The sequence below is a fragment of the Pararge aegeria genome, chromosome 11 (assembly GCF_905163445.1).
Source record: "Pararge aegeria chromosome 11, ilParAegt1.1, whole genome shotgun sequence".
Taxonomy (NCBI): Eukaryota; Metazoa; Arthropoda; class Insecta; order Lepidoptera; family Nymphalidae; genus Pararge; species Pararge aegeria.
In genome coordinates this window covers 2,726,735-2,752,360 of record NC_053190.1, presented here as the reverse complement: position 1 = coordinate 2,752,360, position 25,626 = coordinate 2,726,735, and the positions used below count along the sequence as shown (strand labels likewise).

The 25,626-nt window shown below is 36.9% G+C and overlaps 1 protein-coding gene across 1 annotated transcript in view; it reads right to left on the bottom strand.

Annotated features, from left to right (window-relative positions):
- LOC120627375 (CUGBP Elav-like family member 4) overlaps positions 1 to 25,626 on the bottom strand; it is a 92,387-nt gene that overhangs the window by 566 nt on the left and 66,195 nt on the right. Inside the window, exons 2-8 of the mRNA XM_039895368.1 lie at positions 11,202 to 11,372; positions 9,748 to 9,862; positions 7,692 to 7,865; positions 6,131 to 6,220; positions 3,168 to 3,245; positions 1,813 to 1,971; positions 672 to 838 (exon numbers count right to left, since the gene is read on the bottom strand). Coding sequence (XP_039751302.1) covers positions 711 to 838; positions 1,813 to 1,971; positions 3,168 to 3,245; positions 6,131 to 6,220; positions 7,692 to 7,865; positions 9,748 to 9,862; positions 11,202 to 11,372 — 915 coding nt within the window. The 3' untranslated portion in view covers positions 672 to 710. The remainder of the gene's footprint in view (positions 1 to 671; positions 839 to 1,812; positions 1,972 to 3,167; positions 3,246 to 6,130; positions 6,221 to 7,691; positions 7,866 to 9,747; positions 9,863 to 11,201; positions 11,373 to 25,626) is intronic.

The following is a 25,626-nucleotide window of genomic DNA, read 5'->3' as shown; positions in this document are numbered from 1 at the left end:
AATACCATCGACGACGAAGATAACGGGGCTGGCTGAAACCAGTGCTGCGCTTTTTAGTATGCAGCTATACTGAGCGAGCTCCTTTGTCACACATTTTTATTTTAAACAATTTTATGGTATTATATAAATGTAACATTTTACACAAATGTGTCATAAAGACGATTTTTCTTTCTTTCTTTCATGCTGGACACTTAAAAAAGGAGCACATTAGAATGATCAAAAAAAAAAATCAAATTTTTTTTTTCGTGGATCTTAGAATGTTTTTCAAGTAGTGGTCTCTTGTTTTTCTTAAGATCTGCTTAATCTTTACTACAATTATTCCTATTTAAAATTTAAGATGAACGTACGTTAAACGAACGTAGATTTCTATTTTAAAACTTATCTTTTTAATATTATGGGACTTTTGACTGAGCATAAAGGATTATTATTGTTACTGTTCCGACCGCCGACTGGCACAGTGGGTAGCGACCCTGTTTTCTGAGTCCAAGGCCATAAATATGAATATTTTTAGTGTATGGGTGTTTTTCTGTATATTATAATATAAAAACGATGTCAGTGGTTTATTCGAAACTCATCATCTTAGTACAAAAAACACAAGCTATACTTTGGGGCTAGATGGCGCTGTGTGTTGTCGTAGCGTATTTATTTATTTGTTTATGTGGAGGGCTTACCCTGGGCATTGCGTGAGTGCGCGGGGACGGCGTCATGGGTTAGTAGGGCCTGTGTGCGTCCTTGGGCCGCTTCAGCTGGACCTTTAGCCGCTTCATGCCGATTTGAAATCCGTTCATCGCCTGGATGGCCGCCTGGGCTGACGTCGGATTGTCGAACGACACGAACCCTGCAGGACAACAAAAATTAACTTTTCAGTCAAGACTTAGACCTGTATTGAAATTCAAATTCAAAAAGGTTTTATTAATGTAGACCTGGCACTTATGGAGCGCTCATACATATTATTAATTAATAAAATTAAGAAAGAAAGTGGACTGTATAAATATTTCAACTGAATTTAATTTACAAAGTGACTGTAGTAGACTTGATTTTACTTTCGCATGTGATGTTGGACCTGCATCAGATTTCTTTCAGTAAAAACTATGGCATTGGTTTACTCTAAAACTATGTGGTTTATAGCGTGTTTGTACTAATAGTTGGGCTGCGGATTACACGAAATTCGACGGAAATATACGTACATACAGGTGATAATAATAATTTTGCAAAGATCTCGTATGCTTCTCCCACCTAAGTTTGCCCCAACCTAAAACCTATCTATGTATGGTTAATAGAAAAAGGATAAAAACAAAACTATTAGATGACATAAAAAAAATTACTTCAGTTTGGAAACCATGACCTAATTTTAGTTTCTACACTTTTACTTACTGTAAACCCAATAAAGTATAAAAAGTAATGAATGAATGAATAATTAAACTTTTATTGTACACCACAGAGAAAGTTCACAGAGATACATATATAATAGCAAAATAAGCTAGAACGTACAATTTGACGGCCTTATCGCCTTATATAGCGATCTCTTCCTGACAACCAAAAGCAAACGAGAAAATGCTATAAGAAATTGGTAGGTGGTACAACATATTTATATAAGTAAAATAATACTTACGATTTAACTAAAGTAGTAATAATAAATAAAATAACATTCGATCCTAACATTAAATATTAATTTAATATACTCATTGTAGACTGGAGAGTAGTATCCATCTATTAAAGCCTTCAGAATGAATGAATTTCAGAATGCCGTTTACATAATTATGTTAGATAACTGTTAGAAAAAAAATGGTAGATAAATAACAACAATCATACCAAAACATTTGCTCTGGTTAGTTGCTCGATCAATGAAGACCTTGCTACTGATCACGTTTCCGAATGGGAGAAACATCTGCATTAGCTCAGCATCGCCAAACTCCTGCGGTAAATGGTAAATGAAGAGGTTGCAGCCCTCGGGCCCAGAGATTGAGCAGCCTGGAAACACGAGAAAATCTTTAAAGAACTCACAAATCTGCCCTTAAACACCATGATTTGCATTAATACTACTTAAACTATATTAGTACAGTTAATTTACTACATTAAAACCGTCAATTTAATGGTATTGAAGATACACAGAAGTATCAGACATTATTCTGAACATCAACACAAATAAAGCATGGGTACATCAATACATATATAGACATTGGTACTTAAGTATATACAGTGTTTATGATTATTTGGGCACCAATTGCAAAGCTTTCTATTATCAAACTGTACAGAGCCCGGATTCTATATGATATTGAAGTAAAACACGTGATATGCGACGTCATGCTTGACTAATAATAATTTTACTTCGTTTATTATTGTCGAGTTATTGATTACGTTTACGCATGTGTTAAGGTATCACAGAGAATCAGGGTACAGATCGTGCTGTTTCCAATCAGACGACATTCAAGCTATTGACATAGAAAATAACTGTTTTCCAAGCATGAATATTAACAAAATACACGGAAAACAGTAAAGTAAAGCACGTCGCCGATGTCGTAGAACATTGATGGTTTATTTTGCAGGCAAAAAAAAGTCAATAAATAATTTTAATTTTTTTTTGAACTTCTAACCAAAAATTGGCTATTTTTGTTTTATTTGAAAAGTTAGGTAGCCAGCGGACGTTACCGAAGTCCGATAACATTAATGGTTTGTCTGCTGGTAAAATTTCAGTTATTTAATAATTTTAAATGTTTGGCAGCTTCTCAGCAAATGTTATCTCATTCACGTTATCGAAGTCGCAGAAAATTTATGGTGTGTTACTATTTAAAAAATAAATTTCTTTTAAGCTTTCAATGTTTGCTAAATCGATTAAAAAAAAGTTACGCCAACAAAATCTTCATGAAATCATGAGGACTGTATTGGATGTTCGTATAAATCGATCAGCCGCAGTATTCAACTAACGAAACGATATCAAACTAATAAATCAAATGTGCAGAGTTTTTGCTCCATTGAGCCTCCAAAAAGCGAAATCGCCGATAAGTCGATTAACAATGTTATAAGCGTTAATTGTCTTTAATTAAGAAGCATTGTATGAAAGTAAGAATTGTTGAGAAAGTTTATTAACTGGTTCAGTTTAAGAGGTGCAGAGAGATAGTCCTTTCGCGGAAAAGTCATCTAGGCCGCCAGCTCCAGGCTCCACTTACCTTCTCTCTGTGCCGGCGCTATAGTCGGCATCGGTGGTGGGATCGGCTGCGGAAACTGCCCATAAACCGCTGGGTAAGCTGTCGAACATTAATTTGCACAGTTTTCACAATGAACATTGAACACTCATGGTATTGCGTGTGAGACATGCATTTTTAGATCATCGATGTAATTAGACATTGTTCAACAGCATAAATAGAATTGTCTCAGCCTACAATTGTGCATTTAAAAAAGCTGATTTAGATATTTTTCACAATTCCGCTCTGCGCAATTCAGCGCAAAATTAAAAAACTGTTTGTTACGTAAACCTCTTTTATTTTTAATTTTTATTTTTATTATAGTTTGTAGTATCTTTTGTATTTTTTTTAATTTATCTCTTTAGTTTTAGGTTCTGTATATTAAATAAATAAATAAATAAACATTTTTACTGCTGGTATTACAAAAATTAAATTGAACGGTTACCCTGACCGATTTTAGCCACGGTGGTTAAACTCTAGAGTGATTTTTCAACTACGTCTGAGATATTATAGTGCGCAAGTGCGTACGAAAACACAGTTATACTCTCTATTTCTTCACTTTTTGACGACCTCCCTGGCGCTGTGAATTAAAGTGGGAGGTCTCGGGATCGATTCCCGGCAGGGGAAATTTGGGAATTTATATTTTCTTGTTTTTTTTTTGGTCTTGTCTGGTGGGCTAGTTATCACCTAAGCGATTTAGTGTTCCGGTGCGATTTCGGTTAGAAACCGATTACGTATGACTGCCATACTCCCATATAGGCACCAGGGACATTGCAGTCAAGGGTAAACATATAGCGGAACTCTCTTAGTCCGATGGGACGGCAGATCGACTGGAAAAAGACCAGTAAGGCACGGGGTTAATAACCGCCAAAATTACGGGCCGCCAAAAAAAATAGGTACCATTCATTGGCTCGACCTTAGGACCTCGTGACCTGACCATCGAGGCAGTTCGGTCTGGCCGTATTAACATTGTAAATGAGTCCATAATATTCTGACCTGTTATCGATTTCAGTTGTAAACTCTTGCCCGTCTACATTATACAAATACTACAAAACAAAATAAAAATGAAAACATCGGTCAGTTCATTCGACAGAGTGTTATTTCTTTCCTTTAATTTTCATGTCTTATTACATCGTTTACTTAATACTTATCTACGCAAAAGTACATTCATTATTAAAGCATACATATCAATTTAAATAATTATATATTGGATAGTGTGTAATGGATAGAATAAATAGGTAATTGAAGTATAACAGTTTCGTTTCATGTAAATAAAATCGGACGCTCGATTTTTTTACTTTAGTCTCCAGTAGAAAACTGAAAGTCCTGAATTTACATTTTAAAAGCATTGCTACAAAACAGCCCTATAAAGCCTAGAGGCTATAAATTAAGTGAAATTTTACAGAATATAAAAACCGAATTCGCAATATTTTCTTCAACTTGTCAGCTGTCAGACGAGGATTTAGGTTTGTTCCGGAACTTTTTCGAGAACACCTGGCCTGGCCTTTTTAAGATGTTCTTTTTTATTGCATTATTTTCTTTAAATTTATGTCTAATTTATGTCTAATTAAGTTTCAGGTTTGCCGCTTTACTATTTAAGGTAAATAATATAAACATGGGACCCTTTGAAACACGTCTTGTGATAAAGTGTTAAAACTCTTTTATTGCTTTATGATCGTTACAATGCTTAGTACTTCATGCTATACTAGAGCTTTATAGTCGTTATACAGCTTTTATAGAGTTTCGATTCTTACTGTGATATTTTCATGGGCGGTGACTAACTGTTGTGAAATATCATTATTGTAAATGTACAGAATTTTTTCGGTAGAAATTTCATTGACACCATTCCGAAATAGGATTAATAGTAAGATTTCATTAAAGTCCACACAGATCTTGCTAAAATTTGGCCGATTTTCTGAATTTGAGGTAGCTTGCCCCTTTCTGGATGTACTGGATAATCTATTTTGTGCTGTGTTTTTGTGTTGTGCAGTGCACTGAGTTTTTTACAGATATCAAATTTCATCTAAATGTTCCTAAAAGTCTGCAATTATAAAGGTGTACAGACAGGCGGGCAAAATAAAATTATAAGAATTTCGTTATATGCCCTTTGGCTGAACTCTACTGTCCAGCTTTTTGTGCACTAAAACATTTACATTCAAGGCTCGCCTAAGTTGCACGAACATTTAACAATAATAGTTAAAATGCTATTACAGCTGTATAGTGGCTGTAGTGTATACTAAAAGCTATACAGACATGGCATGGTTATACAGCTTTAATAGCCTTTAACTGCCTATTAAACACACATTCTACTTGAGCAGTACTACGTTGTTCATCCTTATTCAGTAATTTTCCTGACAGTTGCGAACCGTTTGCGAGCAGTTATCTATATAAAAAAACCCACGGTAGGTGTACAAAATTTGGTGTCAAATTATGTTTTATAAAGACGATCGGTTGGCAACTTTGTGGAAGAATTAAGAATAGGGAAACAGGTTTGTTTATCTAATACTCTCACATGGAAAAGCGAATGATTTAAGGCAAGCCAAAACCAATGCATACAGCCCACGTCCGCGTTGGCGTACAAAACGACCAATAAATATATAAGTTATGGTCGCAAGTAGGACGAAAAATCGATCGCCATTTTTGACGCGGGTTTAGACACTGGTTTTGTCTTACCTTATTGCGAAAACTACGCTGATGCTTCTGGAGCGAGGGGCATGAAGGCCGCAAATACCGTTATTCATATTTAAATATATATAAACCTACGGCTGGGTTGCCACGCCATAAGTTTATATTGCCAAACCAAGCCGCCGTGCTCGGACGTCAGGTCGGCGGCTTAGCTATTAGGGTCTTTATGTTCTTTGTATTATCATGGTCTTCTGCCAACCCAGCTCATCGCTAAGCACCATCATGCCAGTATCACGAGCGGATGCCGTGCAAGCGTTACCCACCGACTCCGGGGAATGGTGGCATGCCGGGGTAGGCCGCATGCTGCAGTGCTGCTTCGCCGTTCGGAATGCCCTGCGCCGTCACTGGCACCGCTGGAAAACACCATCGCATATTTTAAGCTTAAGATATTGCATAATATTAAAGTATTTTATATTTATTAATTATATTATGTTCATTTGTTGTATTTGTGTAAACTAGTTTATGTGTTGGTATGTAGATATTCGCATGTATGTCGTTTGAAAAATTGTACCACCAGCAGTCTATTCTCTTTTTCTTTTTTCCTAATTCGAAGGTTGCCTGGCAGAGATTGCTATTAAGCAATAAGGCCGCCTCTTGTATTCAACTTATTTTTTCATGTTTCTGTTTTTATTTGATTTTTGTTGATGATAATGATGTGGTACACAAATAAAGAGTTAAATAAAAACACTATTCAGTTTACTACACAGGTTGTAGTGTTCAGTGTTGGTGACAACTGTATTTACCATTAACACATGGCTCAGTATTTGTGATTTATTTGGAAAATAAACAGCTATACATTTTATAATGTTACGACCTTAGTTCAGATGATTCCAATAAACCAGTAAAGTTGCACAAATTTTTAGGCACATATTTTCTAGTTGCATTTCCCGATCGATTAGATGCTTATTTTGTCTCGCGTTCAGCAATTAGGTAAGGTTTGTAGCCGCAAGCAGGATGCAAACCTTTCGTTCTTATAAAAAAATATATCATTATTGGTATTTATTGTTATATCTATCGCATGACCTTACGAAAAATCATTTTCGACAGTTACGATTTACTTGTGAAAGATGAAATATGTACTGCTGGCAGCAGTACATATAGTGACGTAATAAGATTTTTTTTTCCACCACTTTTCGTCAATACTTTTAGAGAAATAGGTAATCGTATAAATTTGCTGCGGTGATAGCCCAGTGGGTAATAGCTCGACTTCACTTTCGGGACCCGAGTTCGAATCCCAGCACGAACCTCTAACTTTTCAAGTTATCTGCGTTTTATGTAATTTAAATATCACTTGCTTCAACGGTGAAGGAAAACATCATGTGGAAACCTGCATGCCTGAGAGTTCTCGACAATGATCTCACTGGGCCAGCGTGGTGGACTACGGCCTTAGCCCATTGTGGGAGGAGACCCGTGCCTTGCAGTGGGCCGGTAATCGGTTAATAAGAGGATATGTATCTTGTAGTTAGGCCCGCTTCAGCGGATGCACTTCGACCCTCCAGGATCTTTTGTGCTCGCCCCGTCCTTGAATCCCTAAATAGACCCTAAATAGCTTCAAATATCCACTTTAAGAGTTTGATTGAAGCTTTTAGGTTGGAGGCACAGTAATCCTCTGGTTGTGGATAGGCCACTCCCAAGAGGTCCAACCGCTTTCTAGCCAATCCGTCGCATTCACAAAGCAAATGCTCCATGGACTCGACGTCCTCGTTGCAGGCCCTACATGAAGGGTCATTAATTATGCCCATTTTGAGCAGCATGGACCCTGTGCCAAACTCAGTCTGTTAATCTTGTTTGGAAAACAAGTAAGAGGATAAGTTTGCTACTCACGTCCAGTGAACGTCTGGTGAATGCCGTTGGTGTACACGGCCTCCTGTGGGGGAGGTTGTCCGTTAGCGGTCTGAGCCGCCATATTGAACCCCGGCATAGTGGGCGAGGGAAGCGACGGCAGTGCGCCGTTTAGCGGCTGGGCACCTGTGCCTATCGCCAGGCCGGTAAAGTTGTCTATATCCCCAAAAGTATATTTTAAATAATCAATCGGGTGATCGGAATCTGATGACAAGCAAATAGAATAACATAAGTAAACATATAGTGGTGATTTATTATCTATATTTTAGACTTAAGTATACAAGGGTCGGAAGATCAAAAACCGTCCTAAAGAGCGGAAAAACAGCTCGCAATGCGTCGTGGTCACTAAATTATCCACATCGCGAAAATAGAGTTTGTTTTGAAATCTCTTCATCTATGAAATAGTAAATTGCGATCTGTTTTTAATTCTAGATAGATCTTGGTATCACGATAATAATCTATCATCAGGTAGGTATATAAGATAGTAGGTATTATAAAGCTGAGCTGTTTATTTTTTAATTTAAACGTCTACGAAACTATCAGGCCAATTTGATATTATGCTTTCAGCTCGTTTATCGAGAATGGGTATACTATTAAGAGTCCATGAAGTAAAAAAACTCCATACTAGTAAAAACCTGTAGTTAATATATTAAAACACGCTAATCAATGGAGTTCCAACCAATTCCATTCTAACCTCACTTTTATGTAAGATAGTTCATTTACCGAGGATGGTTATAAAGTATATAATTTACGCCTACGTCTTATAGTTAATGCGAGAGAAACGGTAAAATGTATTATTTATGTAAATGGGCGTAGTTTAACAGAAAGTACTCAACCCACAATGCTAAAATGGTCCAATAAGCAAGGATTCAAGCATAAAGTAAGGTATTATTTTAGGAACCAAACCACATATTATAAAGCTAAAGCAGGTGTGTTTTTTTTTGTAACCATACTAAGATGTGTGTGTTTTTTATTTTCTTATTCCACTACAAGTTAGCCAATTGCAGTCAATTGCAATCCTGGTGGTATGTGATGATGCTGTCTAAGATGGTAGCGGGCTAATGTTAGGGAGTATGGTAGTCATACCCCTTATCAGTTTCTACGCGACATCGCACTGGAAAACTGAACCGGAACGTCTTTTTCCGGGAACCCGGGACCTCTTACACAAATACACAGCGCTCACCGTTGCGCCAGGGAGGTCGTCAATAAATAAAAAAGGTGTTTGTTTGTTTGTCTTTACTTTACGCCCTAACTAAGAAAACAATGGGCTTGTTTTACGGCATAGTAGTCTAGTCGACAAGTTGAAAATGGTACAAAATAGAGATACTGCTCTTAAAATTATGTGCGATAGCTCATTGGATCCGGAATGACGTCTAGAAAAATGTGCCAAAAGCGTGTATTAGCACATAAAAAAATGCAAAAGTTATAAACAATTAAAGATGAAAAGACAATGGCATTTAGTTTTTTGCCTATATTTAATAAACTATTAATATTTAAGAAATTTCAAAAAAAGATTCTTAAAGAGGAGGAAATTTCCAATAAAAAACTCATAACTTCCGGAACTCTATTTTGTACCATTTTCAACTTGTCGACTAGACTATAGTTATAGTTGTCGACGGAAAATGTTTGTGTCATGAACATGATTGTTTTTCAGTGTCTGGATGTTTATTTGTATAATATACTCGTATAAGTATGTATGTATTTTGTTAAAATATTCATCAGTAATCTTAGTACCCATAACACAAGCTGGCATGCATAGAGGGTATGCATCGGGTATGCAGATGATATGAAACGTAGAAAATCTCAAGTACAAGTTATAAAACACTTAAGAATAGGCATTGTATGAGTCATAAAAAGCCTACCCTTAAGTATTTATTAATCGTACTGGAGATTTTCTTCATTTTATGTTATCTGCATATCCTGTGCATACCCTCAATGCACGTGTGTATTGTCGTTGTTTATTTATTTCATTATTTAGTTATCTATAACGAGAGTGGGTTGGGTCCTTTCTGTCAAATGACGTCCAAACTATATTTACCAGACGATGGTGGTACGACCGAGTTGGCCATGCCATTGAGGGCGTGGGAAGCGAGTGCCGTCATTGGACTGATGTAACCCTGAGCAGTTGCGGCCACCATCAGCGCTGCCTGTTGCTGGAAAAAATAATCAACAGCATTAACTTCAAGTTTAATATTATCTGTTATATTATCCCTATCTCTATCCCTACTAATATTATAAATGTAAAAGTAAGTTTGTTTGTTACGCTTTCACGCAAAAACTACATAACCGATCCTCATGAAATATTGTACACATATTCTTGGAAGTGTTAAAAGTAATATAGGATATTTTTTATCCCGAAATTATGCTCGGTTCCTTTGGGAGAGGGGATGAGTGTTTGACGATTTTACACCATAACTCCGACAAATTATAACCGATTTAAATAATTATTTTTGTACTACAGAGGTTATAATATGTGCTTAATTGTGCCCAAACTTTGTGTAGATTTGATGAATACTTTAAATGTCACATCAAAAAACAAAATCAAAGACAGACGAAGTCGCGGGCAACAGCTAGTAGTTTATAATCGCTGTCACAATGTAGGTTATATTAGTGGTAGAGCTTTTTGTGATACAGCTCGTCCGGGGAAGTCCTATCGCCAGGCTTATTTCTGCCGCTAAGCAGCATTGTTGCAATGCTATGTTCCGGTCTGAAGGGCGTGGTTACCAGTGTAATTACAGGCACATTGCATATGAGGCCTAACTTCTACGTCTCAAGTTGATGGACACAGGGCGGCATGTTGCAGGACGTGCTACTTGTATGATCTGTGAAAAGCGGGTCTGTTTTTTTTGCGTTGGTTTTCCATTTACCATCAGGCAGGCCATCTGCTTGGTCCGTCAACTATTACTATAGAAAAAAAAGGCTTGCAGGCATGCCGATAAACGGATTTAAAGAACCTGGTTACTAAAACATTCCTCGAAAATTCATGAATCAAAATGAGTGTGGTATATGCCCCTTGTTGTGTAAATAATTTTTGGATCCTGAATAAGAGGTGTAGGACATACATCATAGCCGAGGCAATGTCTTGATATTGATATGCTTATTTTTACCTGCAAGTCAACTTCTTCCGTGATGACCTAGTCATTCATGCCGTTACGGTCTCTAAATATTATTATCTTCGTTTCAAAGAAGAAGAAAAGATGAAAAAGATGAATATATCGTCATCATCATCCGCAGCCTCTTAACTGTGCCTGTACCCAGGGCAAAGGCAGGAGAGACGGTTTGAGACCACGCTTAACGACTATTAGCACAATTAAGTGATAAAAACAGGGACCGACGGCTTTACGTGCTTTCCGAGGCAACATCCCAACTCCGGGCTGATAACGAAAAATTCTTCAATTCAAAATACACAATACCTCATATAATTTGGTACGACTCGTGATCCGTAGCTGAATATGCTAATAACTAGATCAACGAGGCAGTTAATGTAGTTACCTGTAAATCAACTTGTTCGGTGATGACCTGGGCGTAGGTGCCGTATGCGCCGAACTGGTTGAACACGAACGGGTTTAGGAGACTCATGTTGCCGGCCATCTGCTGCATGCGCCTTAGTTGACGTTCCTTCTCCGTGTCTGCAAACTTTACTACCAGGCTCGAAGACGCTCCCTGCAACAAGAAACACATCATGGAGAACTGTTGTTGAAGACTCGGGGAAATGTTTTTATTTCATAGACTTATTATACTACTTTATCATAATTTTATAATTTTTATTAATCTTTAAAGATTTTAAACTAAGAATTTCGTGGTTAATCAACATTTCTTAAGTATAGTTCGATGGGTAGGTACATACCAAGATCATATTTTGGATTTGTCGATATTTCGACCCAGTTGCATGGATCTTAGACATGACGAAATATTCAGATGTTTAAATACGAACTTTCAAACCAGAGCACAGTGTAAATGTATAAATTTTTTTTTTAAATTCTTATTCCGTAACAATTAAAGGCAATGAAAAAAATCATATCTAATTTGGCACACGTAACAGCTTGCATCCAGGAATTTTAAATGGAGTGTTTTTTCATTCCGATAAAACGCGGTGATAGCCACACAGACGGTGAAGGAAAACATCGGAGGAAACCTCCATGCCTGAGGGTTCGGAATAATGTTCTCAAAGGCATGTGAATGGGGAACCCATTTTGGGAGAAGACCATCGCCCTGTAGTGTTATTTTCCTTTCTGGGTTCTTTATGACATATACACATATACAGACATAGGTGTATATTGTATATATTATATTAAAATTTATAATTATAGTATAAATATTAGATATATTCTATTATATTTTTTATATATTATATGTGTACTTATATTTTATTTTATTTATATATATTATTTAAGTATTAATTTGTGTACACCCTAACCCTTCTTTTTAACTTCATGTACCCTTGTAGGGATCGCTTTTAAGCGATAAGGCCGCCTATTTTGTTTTATTTGTGTTTTTTTTTTGTTTTAATGCTTTGTATTTTGTATACAAAAAAGTGGAATTTGATTTAGTGGGCCGGTAATGTGTTGTTAAGATGGGTTGGGATGGGTAGGCAACTGAATAGCTTAAGGTGAAATTTTGCACTGAGATAGCTTCCATCTTGGACATAGAATAATATTTATCCAAGGATTATTAAAATAACCACTTCCTCAAAACGTAAGAGTAAAGAAACGAGCAAAAGTTGAACGGCCGACTAAGTAGCAAGGCCAAGAAATATTTCAATTATCACTTAATTCGGCGAAGTGTTGAATTATAAACGGCCATTTTTCATGAATCCCGCTATGCCCAATTGCGATATGACTTCACCGGCCAACAAGCCTCCCCACCGCACCCTTTTAGCTGTTATGAAAAGTATATTTTATATCTCAATGAAATGCTTTCATTAATAACAATAAATGTTTATATATATAATATTGACAAAGGTATATTTATTTATGTAAGCTTGCTGCATTAGTATAAACAACGTGTAAATGAAAACCGAAATAATACTTCTCAGGCTTTAGATGTACATTGTGTAATGTCTCTGAGACTAATATGTGAAAACAAAAACCTAATCGTTTTTGAGTAAACCACTGCCACAGTTTTACTGAAAGAAATCTCTAACGTCAAATGCAAAATTAAAATCATGGGCCTCCTGTCACTTTATTAGATACGCGTAGGTACTATGCACGCGACGTCGCGCGTATTTTATCTTCAATAAGATTGTCATAAGTAAACACCTAGAATGTAAAGAATTCGTTTGTATGGAAAAATAAAGATACTTCTTTTGATTTAATATTTGTACAAGGTGATACCTCATGAAATATACTTATGCATCCTTCAATATTATTTCAGCTTAAAGACATTTATTTTCTCAAAAAAGAACAAAATAGTTCACTTAAATCGATCTAATATTATTTCGTAATTATGTTACACGTTATATATTTGTAGATGTTATTGTTTCTGTGCACTCAAATAAACCACTCTCCTTTGCAGTTTGGTTGCCCGTAGCGTTATCAAAGAGTTCAGAAACCGATTTTGTGGATCAAAAGGCCGATTAATATGCTAAAACATGCCGATATCTGAAACAACCAGGATTGGTGTAAAACGTTTCCTCGTAAGATTAGATCACTAATTATATTAGATGCTAGGGGTTAGAGGATGTGTCTATCGCGTTACCCACAAGCTTTAACAACGCTGTTGGAACATTTATGGAACCTATAACATTCAATAAATGTTTTTAAGGTTGTAAAGGGGTAAGAACCCTTTCTTTATTACCAATATTATTTCTCTTTATTTGTACAATAAAAGATATAAACAAGAAAACAGACACAAGAAAGTAGAAGTAGAATACAAAAGGCGGCCTTATCGCTTAGTAGCGATCTCTGCCAGGCAACCTTAGAATTAGGAAAAAAATTAGGAGAACTAACAAAACTAAGAATATATACACAGGAGGCCTAGATAATAATACACAAATGCATCTTACACATAATAAATATAAAAAAAAAAACGAATAATATAAACTTTTTCATACAATAAATACTTAAATAGAATGTTTGCCTATTCAAGAAAGCCAAGCATTGTTCAGCCATTGTTACTAATTTTATAAATGCGAGAGTATGTATCTGTTTGTTCTCCTTTCACGAAGCAACGTATAAACGGTTGCCCAATAATAAATACTTTACCATAGAGCCCGAAGGTGATAAATGTAGACAATGGCATTATGTATTATTTATCTTGCAAAAATATAACCATCCAGTCATTACAAAAATGGAGTTTAATGACATAATTCATTTTCGGGGTCGTAAGGCAAAACTGAGGGCAACTTTGTGAAGTACTTTCTTTTAAATTGTTTTTTTTTTAATTTAGACAATCTGGAGATAAAGCGATCTCTGGCTTAGTTGTAGGATTTAGAACAAATGTCAAATATATAAATTAAAATGCATTATATATTTCGAAACCAGCTGAATAAAAAGGCATACTATCATTATGGCGTCGGTGGTATGCGTTTGCTGGAAAGATTCGGGTTAAAATATTTCCGGTTCCGAAATGTATAAATACATTGTAAATAGTCATACTTTATATTTCATTAAAGTGTACGTAATTTGTTTTAATATAAATTTTATAAGAAATAAGAGCAACGTGAACTGTGGGTAGCTTTTGTATGAAAATGTAGCCGTCTATGGTCGCATTTATCAACATTAGTGACACACGCAAACCTTTCATTAAAAAGGACGCACGTGTTCACAAAAAATCCATCGCATAAAACACAAAACGCTCGTAAATGTGATAGTAAAACAGACAATTCTGACTGCTTTACTTTCCTATCGCCTTTTATAGCGGCAAAATACAATAGACTTAACTAAAACGTTTCCACCCGCAAGGCGTGAAATATAAATGAACCCATCATTAGCAAAACACACAAACGCCTCAGAAACGAGGCCTGAGCGTCCTTTAAAAATGCAAGCGTCGGGCCCCTAGGCAATCCCGGGGCACTACAATGCGCGAACTGTGAGGAGAGGCGCATTTGTTATGTATTTGCGCATTGCGAAGCAAAAATTTGCCGGCCGGTTAAACGCAGATAAACCGCATTTGACCAGTTTCTAGTTTTCACACTACACAATATAAATATAAAATAATTATTGATTCTATATCTATGTTCAAAGTCGACTCTGAGGAATAGCTCGATTACAATACCAACTAACTCGTAACAACTCGTTGCAAAGTCTATGCTAAACTTTGTTTGCATCGATTACTTTTCTTTTATACAAATAATTGATGGACCAAATAGACGGCCCACTTGCATGATTTTCCACCTACCCCAAAGCCTATAAATGAGGTTATACTTCGTATGGCATGTGGCCTGTGGCCATCTGTGGACATCGGCAAGCACGCCTTACAAACCGGAACAAAACAAGAAATATTGGTAAAGTGACTGCGTTCAAATAGCTGAACCAGCTGAACTCTACCTGTAAGGAATATCTAGTCCGGGCCAGATGATTCACTCTTTAGGTCAAAAGATCCATGCTGTGCTTACCAATCATCGTCAACCCATTACCGGTGCACTGAAGGTAGTGCGACGATAATGGGTTGACGATGATTGGTAAGTCGGTGGCTTGATCCTGGCACGGGTCTAAGCTCAGAATAAGCAGAGTTTTGGCCGTACTCTTTTCGCCGGCCAACTCCGCTCTTATCTTTCACAAGAAAGAAAATTCTAAAGATTGTAAGCTGTAAGTTATGTTGAAAAACAGCAATCTACTGAGTTTCTTGCCAGCTCTTCTCGGTAGAATCTGCCTTCCAAAACGGTGGTAGAACAACAAACAGTCTGACTTACATACTAAAACTGGGTTAAAAAATGAATTTTGAATTTTGAAGTGCGATTTGGTAGACTTCACACGCCTTTGAGAACATTATGGAGGACTCTCCGCTGAGCAGGTTTCCTCACGACGTTTTTTTTATCGTTAAACAAAGTGTCATTTAATTGCTTAACACACACATCATTCTGGAGAGTCAGAGGTGCTGGGGTCCTACAGAATGGGAAGTCGTAGTTTTTACCTCTAGGCTATCAATGCTACCCAACATGACAGAATAAGATACGATTATTGTCTTTCAACGTATATCATATTCTCTTTCGTGATTCACGTGGTATATACCTCGAAACTTGCCTTTTGCACTTAGCTGCGTTTCAGCACGGCCGGGCAAAAATATCGCTCTGTAGGCTCGAGACAGCAACAGGTCGCTCGCCCCGATACCCCGGACTTGTTGCAGTCCTGGGCCGCGTCCAAAAATGCAGCCCGCCGCGAAACTTGCCAGCATAATAGTTTCCTTCACTTTGGCTAATTGAACTATGCTTTGAATGTTAAGTGCGGGCGTTTTTTGCGATCCGTTTTGGGACAAGTATTTTTTCAAAGATTTATTTCGTAGACTAGTTTTAGCTGCGTTTACTATTAATATTAGCGTTTACTGTTAGCTGTAGTATCTCTACTATTTACTAGTACTTGCATACACTATGAGCGTGTACTGCTAACGTTGTTGATGTGAAAGTTGCTGTCAAATAACTCATATTTTCGCAATTATTTTTATTAGATTCTTCGCCATGACAAATTGCCCGTGCATTATCTTGAGGCCTGAAATACCTTAATACAAAATATCGATGAGCGATCAAAAATATTGGGTATGAACCCTTTAAGGTGGACTTGTTATTAGTAACTTAGGACAATTTATTTAAATTTAAAATACATTATTAATCTGCTGGTAGTCCTAATAAAGATAAAAATAATAGCTGGGTATTATTTTGATTTCTTAGACTGGGCGCGTTTGTAACCTTCGTCGTTATAGTTCTGAGTTTACGAACGTAGGTACCATCCCTCTACAATCTAAAAATTTGTATGTTCGTATCATCCGTACAAATTAACGGAACGGATCCTTCGTTCGAACTTTATTGTAAGAACTTTCCATATTTTAAGCATTGGAGAATGTACCAGAGAATGTCTTGTATTTGTTATTTTTGTGCCCGCGAGCTACTTAAGTATACTCTGAATTACATGCACCGGATTTATCTGAAATAATACATAATTACCTTTAATATCAGAGTGAACAAGAAATATAAGCTTTATTTCATTTTTGAATAAAATCCAATTCTTATTTCCCCCGTTTTCCATAAAACAAACCACTCTTTTCAGTACGTGGCGGCGCATCGGAATATGGAATAATTCCTGGATTATTTATTCCGAGTGCGATTCCATTGTTTGCGTTACAAATGTTTACAGTCAATATTTGGAGGTTCGGTGTTGCTGTTTTAATTTCGAAAGCAAATTCCATTTCTTTGCTGACGCGGTTTGGAATTAATTAAGCGATAAATTATATTATTATTATTTTACGTGGAGTAATCATTACGTATCAGCAAAAATCATCTGAACCATAACTGTTGCGAGGTGCCATAGGCGTGGTAAATTTTTGTAGGGTTACACCATTGAATTTTCAGGCTTATAACATGCTGGCCAAGATAACTACGAGGCGTTTGGTAACGTAATTAAAAATCCTCAAGAGCGGGGCATGCCTTGATTTGATTTCAGAACGTAATGTTTTAATCGCTAAACTAAAATTAAAGGGTTACGGGTTACTGTTTAAGATATGTTTTGTCCAACTATGAGAGCGTTTTTCAAGTTTTATGTATAATTGCAGTTCTAGAAATATATAAAAATAAATTTTCTGTTTCTGGTTAACATAGAAACATTAAAATAATTTTTATCACAATACAAAACTTTGATATCATTGTTATACCGACAGCTTCGCGATTGTGTTTTTAAAGTGGTGACTTAGAGTGGTGGCAGTAGTAGAGCTTTTTGTGACAGAGCTCGTCCAGGGAAGTATCGCCATGCTTATTTCTGCCGCTAAGCAGTATTGTTGCAATGCTATGTTCCGGTTTGAAGGGCGTGGGTGTCGGTTGTTCTTTGGGGGACATGAGTCTTAACGCCTACGCCTCAGGTTAATGGACTTGTCGCATGAATTTTCCATGTGGATTGCTTTACGGCTTCGTCGGACCTTAGAATGACGATGTCCTTACTCTGAAGTTTTTTAGTTAAGCTCCATATCGTGAGCTATACTAGCGTGAGAAGTGATAAAATTTTATTTCGAATAAGCTCGGTTGCTGTTTTAAATAATGATGTAATAGTAGATTGTTCAACAAGGGGCAATGTCTTGCGTTACGGGCGCCGGGAGAAATCTCAAACAAACGAGAGATTTTAGAATTACCTCTTGAATCTTGAGTGTAGCGAGGGCCGCCCAAAACGAAGGTATTTTTAACCCTGATTTGAATCTCTACTGTACTCGTCGCGAGTTTTGGAGGTTTTTTTTACAATCTATCCTTCTGTCAATCTAACATTTTGTGACAGAACTTGTCCGGGAAAGTATTATCGCCATGCTTATTTCTGCCGCTAAGCAGCATTGTTGCAATGCTGTGCAATTGCTGTGGTGGACACTGAGCAGCATGTCCTGGGGTCGAGTTCCTTGCATGCCTTGCGAAGTCTTGTTCTGTTTATAGGCAATGTTTTCCACTAACCTTTAGGGGGTCCAACTGCTTGATCTGGCAACTATAACTATAAAAAAGCTCTGCAAGAACGCTATAGCGTGAGAAGTGAAAACATCCTATTTCAGATAAGCCCTGTTTTCATTTTAAATGAAGATATAAACGTTATTATAACAATAGTGGGGATTTTATGACGTCATCTCGCCGAACCCGCGGCCTCCCTTAACGGGGCTGAGCGCCCATTCGTTACAGTAACGTCCAATTAACGAGAACTATAACTCCGTTAACTGTTGTTGCATAATTTCACTTTCCATGGAATTACTCAGTCATTTATGTCGAAAATTTATACGTGAGTGTTTAGCATGTAAGCTAAATTGTTGTTTCGTGGGCCACGGCTTTTAGCGAAGTGAGAAGCGACGCGACAAACGAAAGATATCTCGAGGATTTTTTTTAATATTATACGTTAACTTTTAACTACGATATCACAAGTAACATTAATCAAAACTTTGTCCAACAATCTAATCAAAACTAATAATTCGGGGATAGCTGGATGGATGGATCATGGAGAGTTTTTTCACTCTAGAATGAGAAGCTATAAGCTGCCACTGGACTTGCTGCGCAAGAGAAAAAATATGAATACGTGTAGATTCGAAATAGTCGAACATTTGTTCGGTAAAACAATGCATCTGGGGCACTGTAAGTACCAAATACCGTAGCTCTTAACAATTTGAATTAATTAACTCATCATTATTTTTTGTTTTTATTTTTGTTTTTCTGAATGTGGTGGTGGTGTACAAATAAAGACTTTAAATAAAAATAAATAAATAATTATTTTGCATATGTATTCCCTTTTTAGTTGTTTTTTTTTAATTATAAAATACACTCCTTGGTAAAGAGGAAGAAACCAGAGCTGGCGTGGCGTGGCTATAAGTGATAATAGCAAAGCAGACTAGCAGAACAGTTATATTAAATACGTACCCGTGATCTGTATCTTTACGATATCGTACCGGAACGCTTAATTGCTTGGCGGCACATCGCTGTCGGCAAGGTTATTACTAGCTACAGCCAAAGCCTCCTACTAGACCAGACTAAGAAGAAATCAGAAATCCAGGGACATACGCTTACAAAACCGTAGCGTTTACCTCTGCGCCCGGAGGAATTCGACAATGGTATAAAAATTTGGGTCATTTCGATGCATGTATCAAAATTATCCCTTTTTTGTTACAGGTCATAAACAAAACTATGGAAATGGTAAAACCCATACCCATACAGCTATCGATAGCGTAAACGTCATAACAATCGTCTGCCACTATAAGCAGGCGCGCGATATTATATAACCTCTTTTTATTTTTATAGGAAGTGGTACCTATTTGTTTTAGTCGGCTGTCGCCCAAGCGACAAGGCTGTGGCCCCGGTGTTAGAGGTAATTAGAGTAGCTTTACTCAAGTTGGCACTGTCTACAAAGGCTCGGTACATAGTTAAAAGTACAAAATACTCACTAAATGGATTAGTGAGAAATTTCGTCAAAGTTAACTGGATAGAACAATTTTCCTTGTCTCAATATTCAAATTCATTTTAAAATTTGCTTAATTAGTTAATAGGTTGTTGAAGTTTTCTCCTACTGTACCGAAGAGACAAGAAACGGGAAAACTCGATATTTTACTTGTAGCAGCTAAAATTGTGATTGTTCAGATTCCAAGATATGTATTTATTTATTTCGTGTAACATAACTAGAAGCTCGCCCACTGGGTAATACTTGAACTTCCCTTTCGAGGACACCCAGTTTGATTACCAGCACGTATCTTTTAACTTTTCGGAATTATGAGCGTTTTCAGTATTTCAATATCCCTTGGCATTAGCGTGAAACAGGGTGAGGAAACCTGCATGCCTGAGAGTTCTCTTTTGTATTATTTTTTTTTTTTTTTTTACCTACACTTGGAGGAATTATCAAAATCATATTTTGCAAATTCAAGTTACTTATAGTTACTTATAGCCTACTTTATAAGCACTTTTGAAACGTCAAGTATGTATGTTTGTAGTGACTCTACCACCGGTTCGGAAAGCAGATTCTATCGAGAAGAGCCGGCAAGAAACTCAGTAGTTGTATCAATTTTATAAATTTAAAATGCATATAAATATTTTCGGAACCGACAGGATTTGAACCTGCGACCAATTTGAGCTCTTTCACCAATTAAGCTACGGCTCTCCTACCGTCGCTGCCGAAAATTAGTATATGCCTTTCACATCAGTCTTATAGCGACTGTAGCGTCATCTAGTAGGAAACGTTGCAGTTTCGATCTATTTTTGAGTTCTCTTTTGTTTTCTCAGACGAATGCTAAGTTTGTCCTCAAGCACTTAGCCAAGTTGTGGACAACATCCTAAACCCTTCTCGTTCTGAGAGCTTCTCTCCGTGCCTCGTAGTGGTATGATGATGATGATGATGATGGTGATGTTGGTGTTTTGATAGCCCACAAATTCCACCCTAAGTTTTGTGAGAAAGCCTTGTTATTTTTCAAGTTATTCAGGTTGACAATTTAAATACGGGAAATTATATGTTTCATAATTTATAAAAATCCCTTTCCTCCCCCACATGAGCTAAAAAGGGGATGAAAGTTTATTTGTTAGAACGAGATAACACGAGTCTTAAGAGTCGGGTAACGGGATCGGGACTGTTGAGAGTCGAGTAGGCGATTCAACGCGGTGTGTCGTAGACTGAAAGTTTGCATGGTATAAAAGTTTATTTTAAATTAAGGCACGTACGTTTTGGGAATTTACGACCCTTTGAAATCGAGCCAAAAATAGGGAAAGAAATAATGCGAAATTAAAAAGGAAAAGTGCAGGCGGGCGATGCGATGCAGCAGGTCTCGGTAAATTGTGTACAATAGCGGTAAAGTTGCGGACAATCTCTTGTCCATTGTATTTTCATATCGTGGTTTGACAAGGACAGCAATAAAAATTGCATATGACATCATCAGCCTACATTTATAATTTGGCTTCAATTGCATTATATGTGGCATACATTGCATGATTTTATTTTTATATGCATAAAATATTTTTTTTAAATATACTATTTAGAGTCTTTGCAGTTGTTTTATTAGCTGAAATCGAGGCCATTGTTTCTTATATTAAATCTACCTCAAGTTTCTATTAACAGTAGCGTGTAGTAGGCCGGTTAAATTGGCAGGCAGTCTAATTCAATAGAGATGTAATCCATCTCTGTCAATCTTCAATGAATGCCAGAAGACGGTTCGCTGGGAGGGGTCAAACGAGGGAATGGTTTATGCAACCAGACGGATGTCAAATCTTGAGCAATAAATCTCGAGCTAAATTACTTCGTTGTTGTACAAACCATTTTAATCTTCAAGATATACAGTAAGCACAACGCAGCGGGATGGCGAATATTTTAACATCTGTTATTTTCTTGCTTTAGAAGGGTAGAGAAAAACGTTGGTAGATCGATTAGATTTTGAAGTATCATCAACTTAATCAGAGGCGGTGATAGCCCAGTGGGTAAAACTACGACCGCACCCTCGGGGAGGCGAGTGCGACCACTACAGAGCACGGCAGGGTGATTACGACAGTCCGACAGGCGTAAAGCTTGCAATCACTGCTGTCAAACGCCACTTTTCCATACAATAAATAAACAAAAGTGACGTTTCACAGCAGTGATTGCAAGATTTACGCCTGTCGCATTGCTGTCGCGAGATACGTAATCACCCTGCGGGTCTCCTCCCACAATGAGAAGGGGTTAAGGCCCTAGTCCACCAAGCTGGCCCAGTGAGGATTGGTGGACTCCACACTCCTTTGAGAACATTATGTAGAAATCTCAGAGAACAGGTTTTCCAACGAAGTTTTCGTTCAGCGTTGTCGCAAGTGATATTTTAATTACTTAAAACATATAACTTAGAAAAGTTAGACGTGCGTGCTGGGATTCGAACTCGGCCACCCGATAGTGAAGTCGAGCTCCTACCCAATGCCAAATTAAAGTATGGTAAGGGACAAACCAGGACTGATTGATTAACATACTCTTTGAAGCATGAAGGCGAGAAATTGTAAGTTAGATTACAGCGGACTGAGTCCAAAAATATCCAACCACTGTTTGCCCGACCGGAATCGAACTTATCGCTTCGTAGTCCGTAAAACACCATATTGACCGCTAAACCAACGAGGCAGTTCATTACCGTGATGTAATCGCAAGACATTCATAACCCTAACTCTTCCGTCTCCGTCACTCGATGAATAGTGTAAGACGGGGGGCAAACAACAGCGGGGTGGTTTATGTGTACTGCGTACAGACGGACGTCAGATCGCAATCAGCTATAAATTGCGTTACGTCAGGAAGGTGACGAACAATGGGGCAATGGGAACTCTGAATTATACCTGCTGATGCTTGCTTTATAATTTATAAAGCTTCCGTGAAAGATTATATAAGTTACAAACACAGAAACCTAGGTCAGCTTTTCCTGAACAGGGTTTGACTGTTATGTATATAATAAGCCAATGCCAAGGTTATAATTTTTGTAGCTTTCGTGAAATATTATAGAAGTTACAAACATAGAAACCTAAGTCAGTTTTCGCAATGCTAAGGTTTTTGATAAATTGCTCTATGATGTTCGGAAGTGTCTACTATATCAAGAAATTATCTTATTTTTGCAGAAATTAAAGATAATACGATCGCCGCGGTGTCATTACTGCTTCTGTGACGACATAGGAAAATAACAGTCCTTGTTCTATAGCTAAAGATTATATATTAGATTTTGGCATTGATAGCAAAAAAATTAGCTAATAAAATACTTGATATTTCAGAGATTTCCGAAGTTCAAACGCTACAAAACTATGTTTATATAGACGTGACGTCATAATTTTAAATTCGGCGTTTCACCTGTCATAGCGAATCCCTAGACTTTGAAGTTCGTTATTTATTGAAAAATGTCACGAATATAATTAGATAAATAAAATATTTCAGCGATCCTTTATTACTGTCATCATGCATATTATAATGTAACTGACGTGTAATTTTACATCGTATCAAGTAACAATATGGGTTAGTTTACTTCAGTTCCACGAAAACCATTATTTAGCTATGGCGTAAGGTAGGTAAGTATAATCCCTTAAATTTACTTTCCTTACTAGTTTTTGAAACAAAATTTATTCTCAGAGTCCCAGAAGAACTGGAGTAGTTGCGCTCGCCTCATCAGCTCGTTCTCGCGAAATACAATTAAAACTTTGCCGTGAAAGAAAATAACTTCCCGGTCAAAAGTCACTTGGACGAAAAACATTATTTTCCGGTGACGTCGCCTTTATGTAAAGTACTCTCACTATAGTACAAACTAGCAAAAACTTGTGCCAACTCGAAGAAAGTTATACGGTCAGCATAATAATCAGAGATTTTGATTTTATGATCTTCCAATTCCCCAAATCTATTTAATATCTATATTATTATTATTAGTATATACATTTTTTTTTGTACAGTCTGACTAAGAGACAACCTCAGCTTAAGGAAATTTTATAAGAATATCTTCGAGGTGTACCTACTAAGAAAGCATTTTTTTTTAATATTTTACCCCTAAGGGGTTAAACAATCTGTCCTTTTGAAATATAGATCCGAGATACTTGGTATTTGGGCTTTTGGTTAGAAAATGAGAAACGTGTTTCACAGTTTTTGAAAATATTACCTCCAAATTCGTGAAATAGAGTATGAAAATTTCGTTTCAAAATCTGGCATTTTAAAGCTATATTCATGATAGTTGGTATTTGGAGTTTTAGCTAAAATTAAGATACACGCGTTTCGCAGTTTTAAAAACACTACCTCCAAGCGAGTGAAATAGCGATGAAAGTTTGAATGAATTTTTCATTATCAATATCTTTTTCAAGTTGTATCTGCGAAAACTGGTATTTTGGCCTGCAGCTTGCTTTCAACGATGGGCATAGGCACCGTACGGAAGGAGTATTTTTAATCTCACGGGATATCAGAAATTCTACGCAGACGAACGAGTTGCTGGCATCCGCTAGTCGTTTAATAATAACCGATGTTAAGTGTCAGGAAAAATTCGATATGATTCCATCTTTTGAAGGCCGACGGGCGCAGTAAGCAGCGACTCTGCTTTCTGATTCCATAGCTGAAAAATATTTGTGTGATGAATGTTTTTCAGTGTGGGTGTTTATCTGTTTATTATAAGTATTTATGTATATTATTCATTAAAATATTCATCAGTCATCTTAGTACATCTCAATAAGTTCAAAGTTTATATAAAAAGTAAGCTCCTATCATAACGTTAAGGATTACTTAAACGATAATAAAGCTTGGGTGTCAATTGCTCAAACTTCATAGCTTAATATAAATTTACTGTGAGATGGTGATAGCAAAAAAAAATTACTCGTCTAAGTTTATTGTGGGCTCTTCTTAGACCAGGGCGCGTTTGGAACCCTCGTAGCTTTAGGTTAAAGTTGGCGAACGAAGTTATCACCATCCCCTTACAATTATGTAAACATGAATGTATGAACGCTTCATAAGTGCCTGTGAGAGGCCTACATGAATAAAAAAATTTTGAATTTGAATTTGAATTTGAAATGTCCTTCATTCCACGGCTAGCATATTCAAAAATGTTATCCGCCGATTATATCAACTGACAAGGGATAAAGTTGGCTGCCCACATGCCAAAGCACGGCAACTGGGAAAAGGATCTCAACTTGCAATATAAGAAGATCGCGGGCTAAGCTGTTGGCGGTAGGTATGTCAGTTATATTAAATCCATACTCCTAATTAGTTTGTTCCCAGCATCATTATGCAATACTAAATCGCTTGGCGTCACGTCTTTGTTTGTAGCTAGCCACAGCCCACCGGAAAAAAAAAATATCTATGCTAATATTATTAAGAGGTAAAGTTTGTGAGTTTGTTAGATTGCCGGGGGTAATCTCTGGAACTACTAAGGCGATTTTAAAAATTCTTTCACCAATATAAAGCCACATTATTTGTGTTTACCCTAGGCTATATATATACCTTAAAGAACTTTTCGTGCTAATCGGATTCGCAAAATAAGTCTGAGAAAAAACGGTCATAATATATTTATAAAATTCATAACTAAAAATACAAAATTCATTTATTTCAACAAGGCCTAATATAAGCACTTTTGAAACGTCAAGTCTATCTGTTTGTAGTGAGTGACTCTACCACCGGTTCGGAAGGCAGATTTAACCGAGAAGAAACCGGCAAGAAACTCAGCAGTTACTCTTTTTAAACATCAATTAATTACATTTTACATTTTAACATTCATTGTTCTAACTTGTGAGAGACAAAAGCCGATGTTTCCAAGCAACCTGGTCATTAAGAAATTCATCAATTGTATAGTAACCTCGCTGTAATAAATGTAT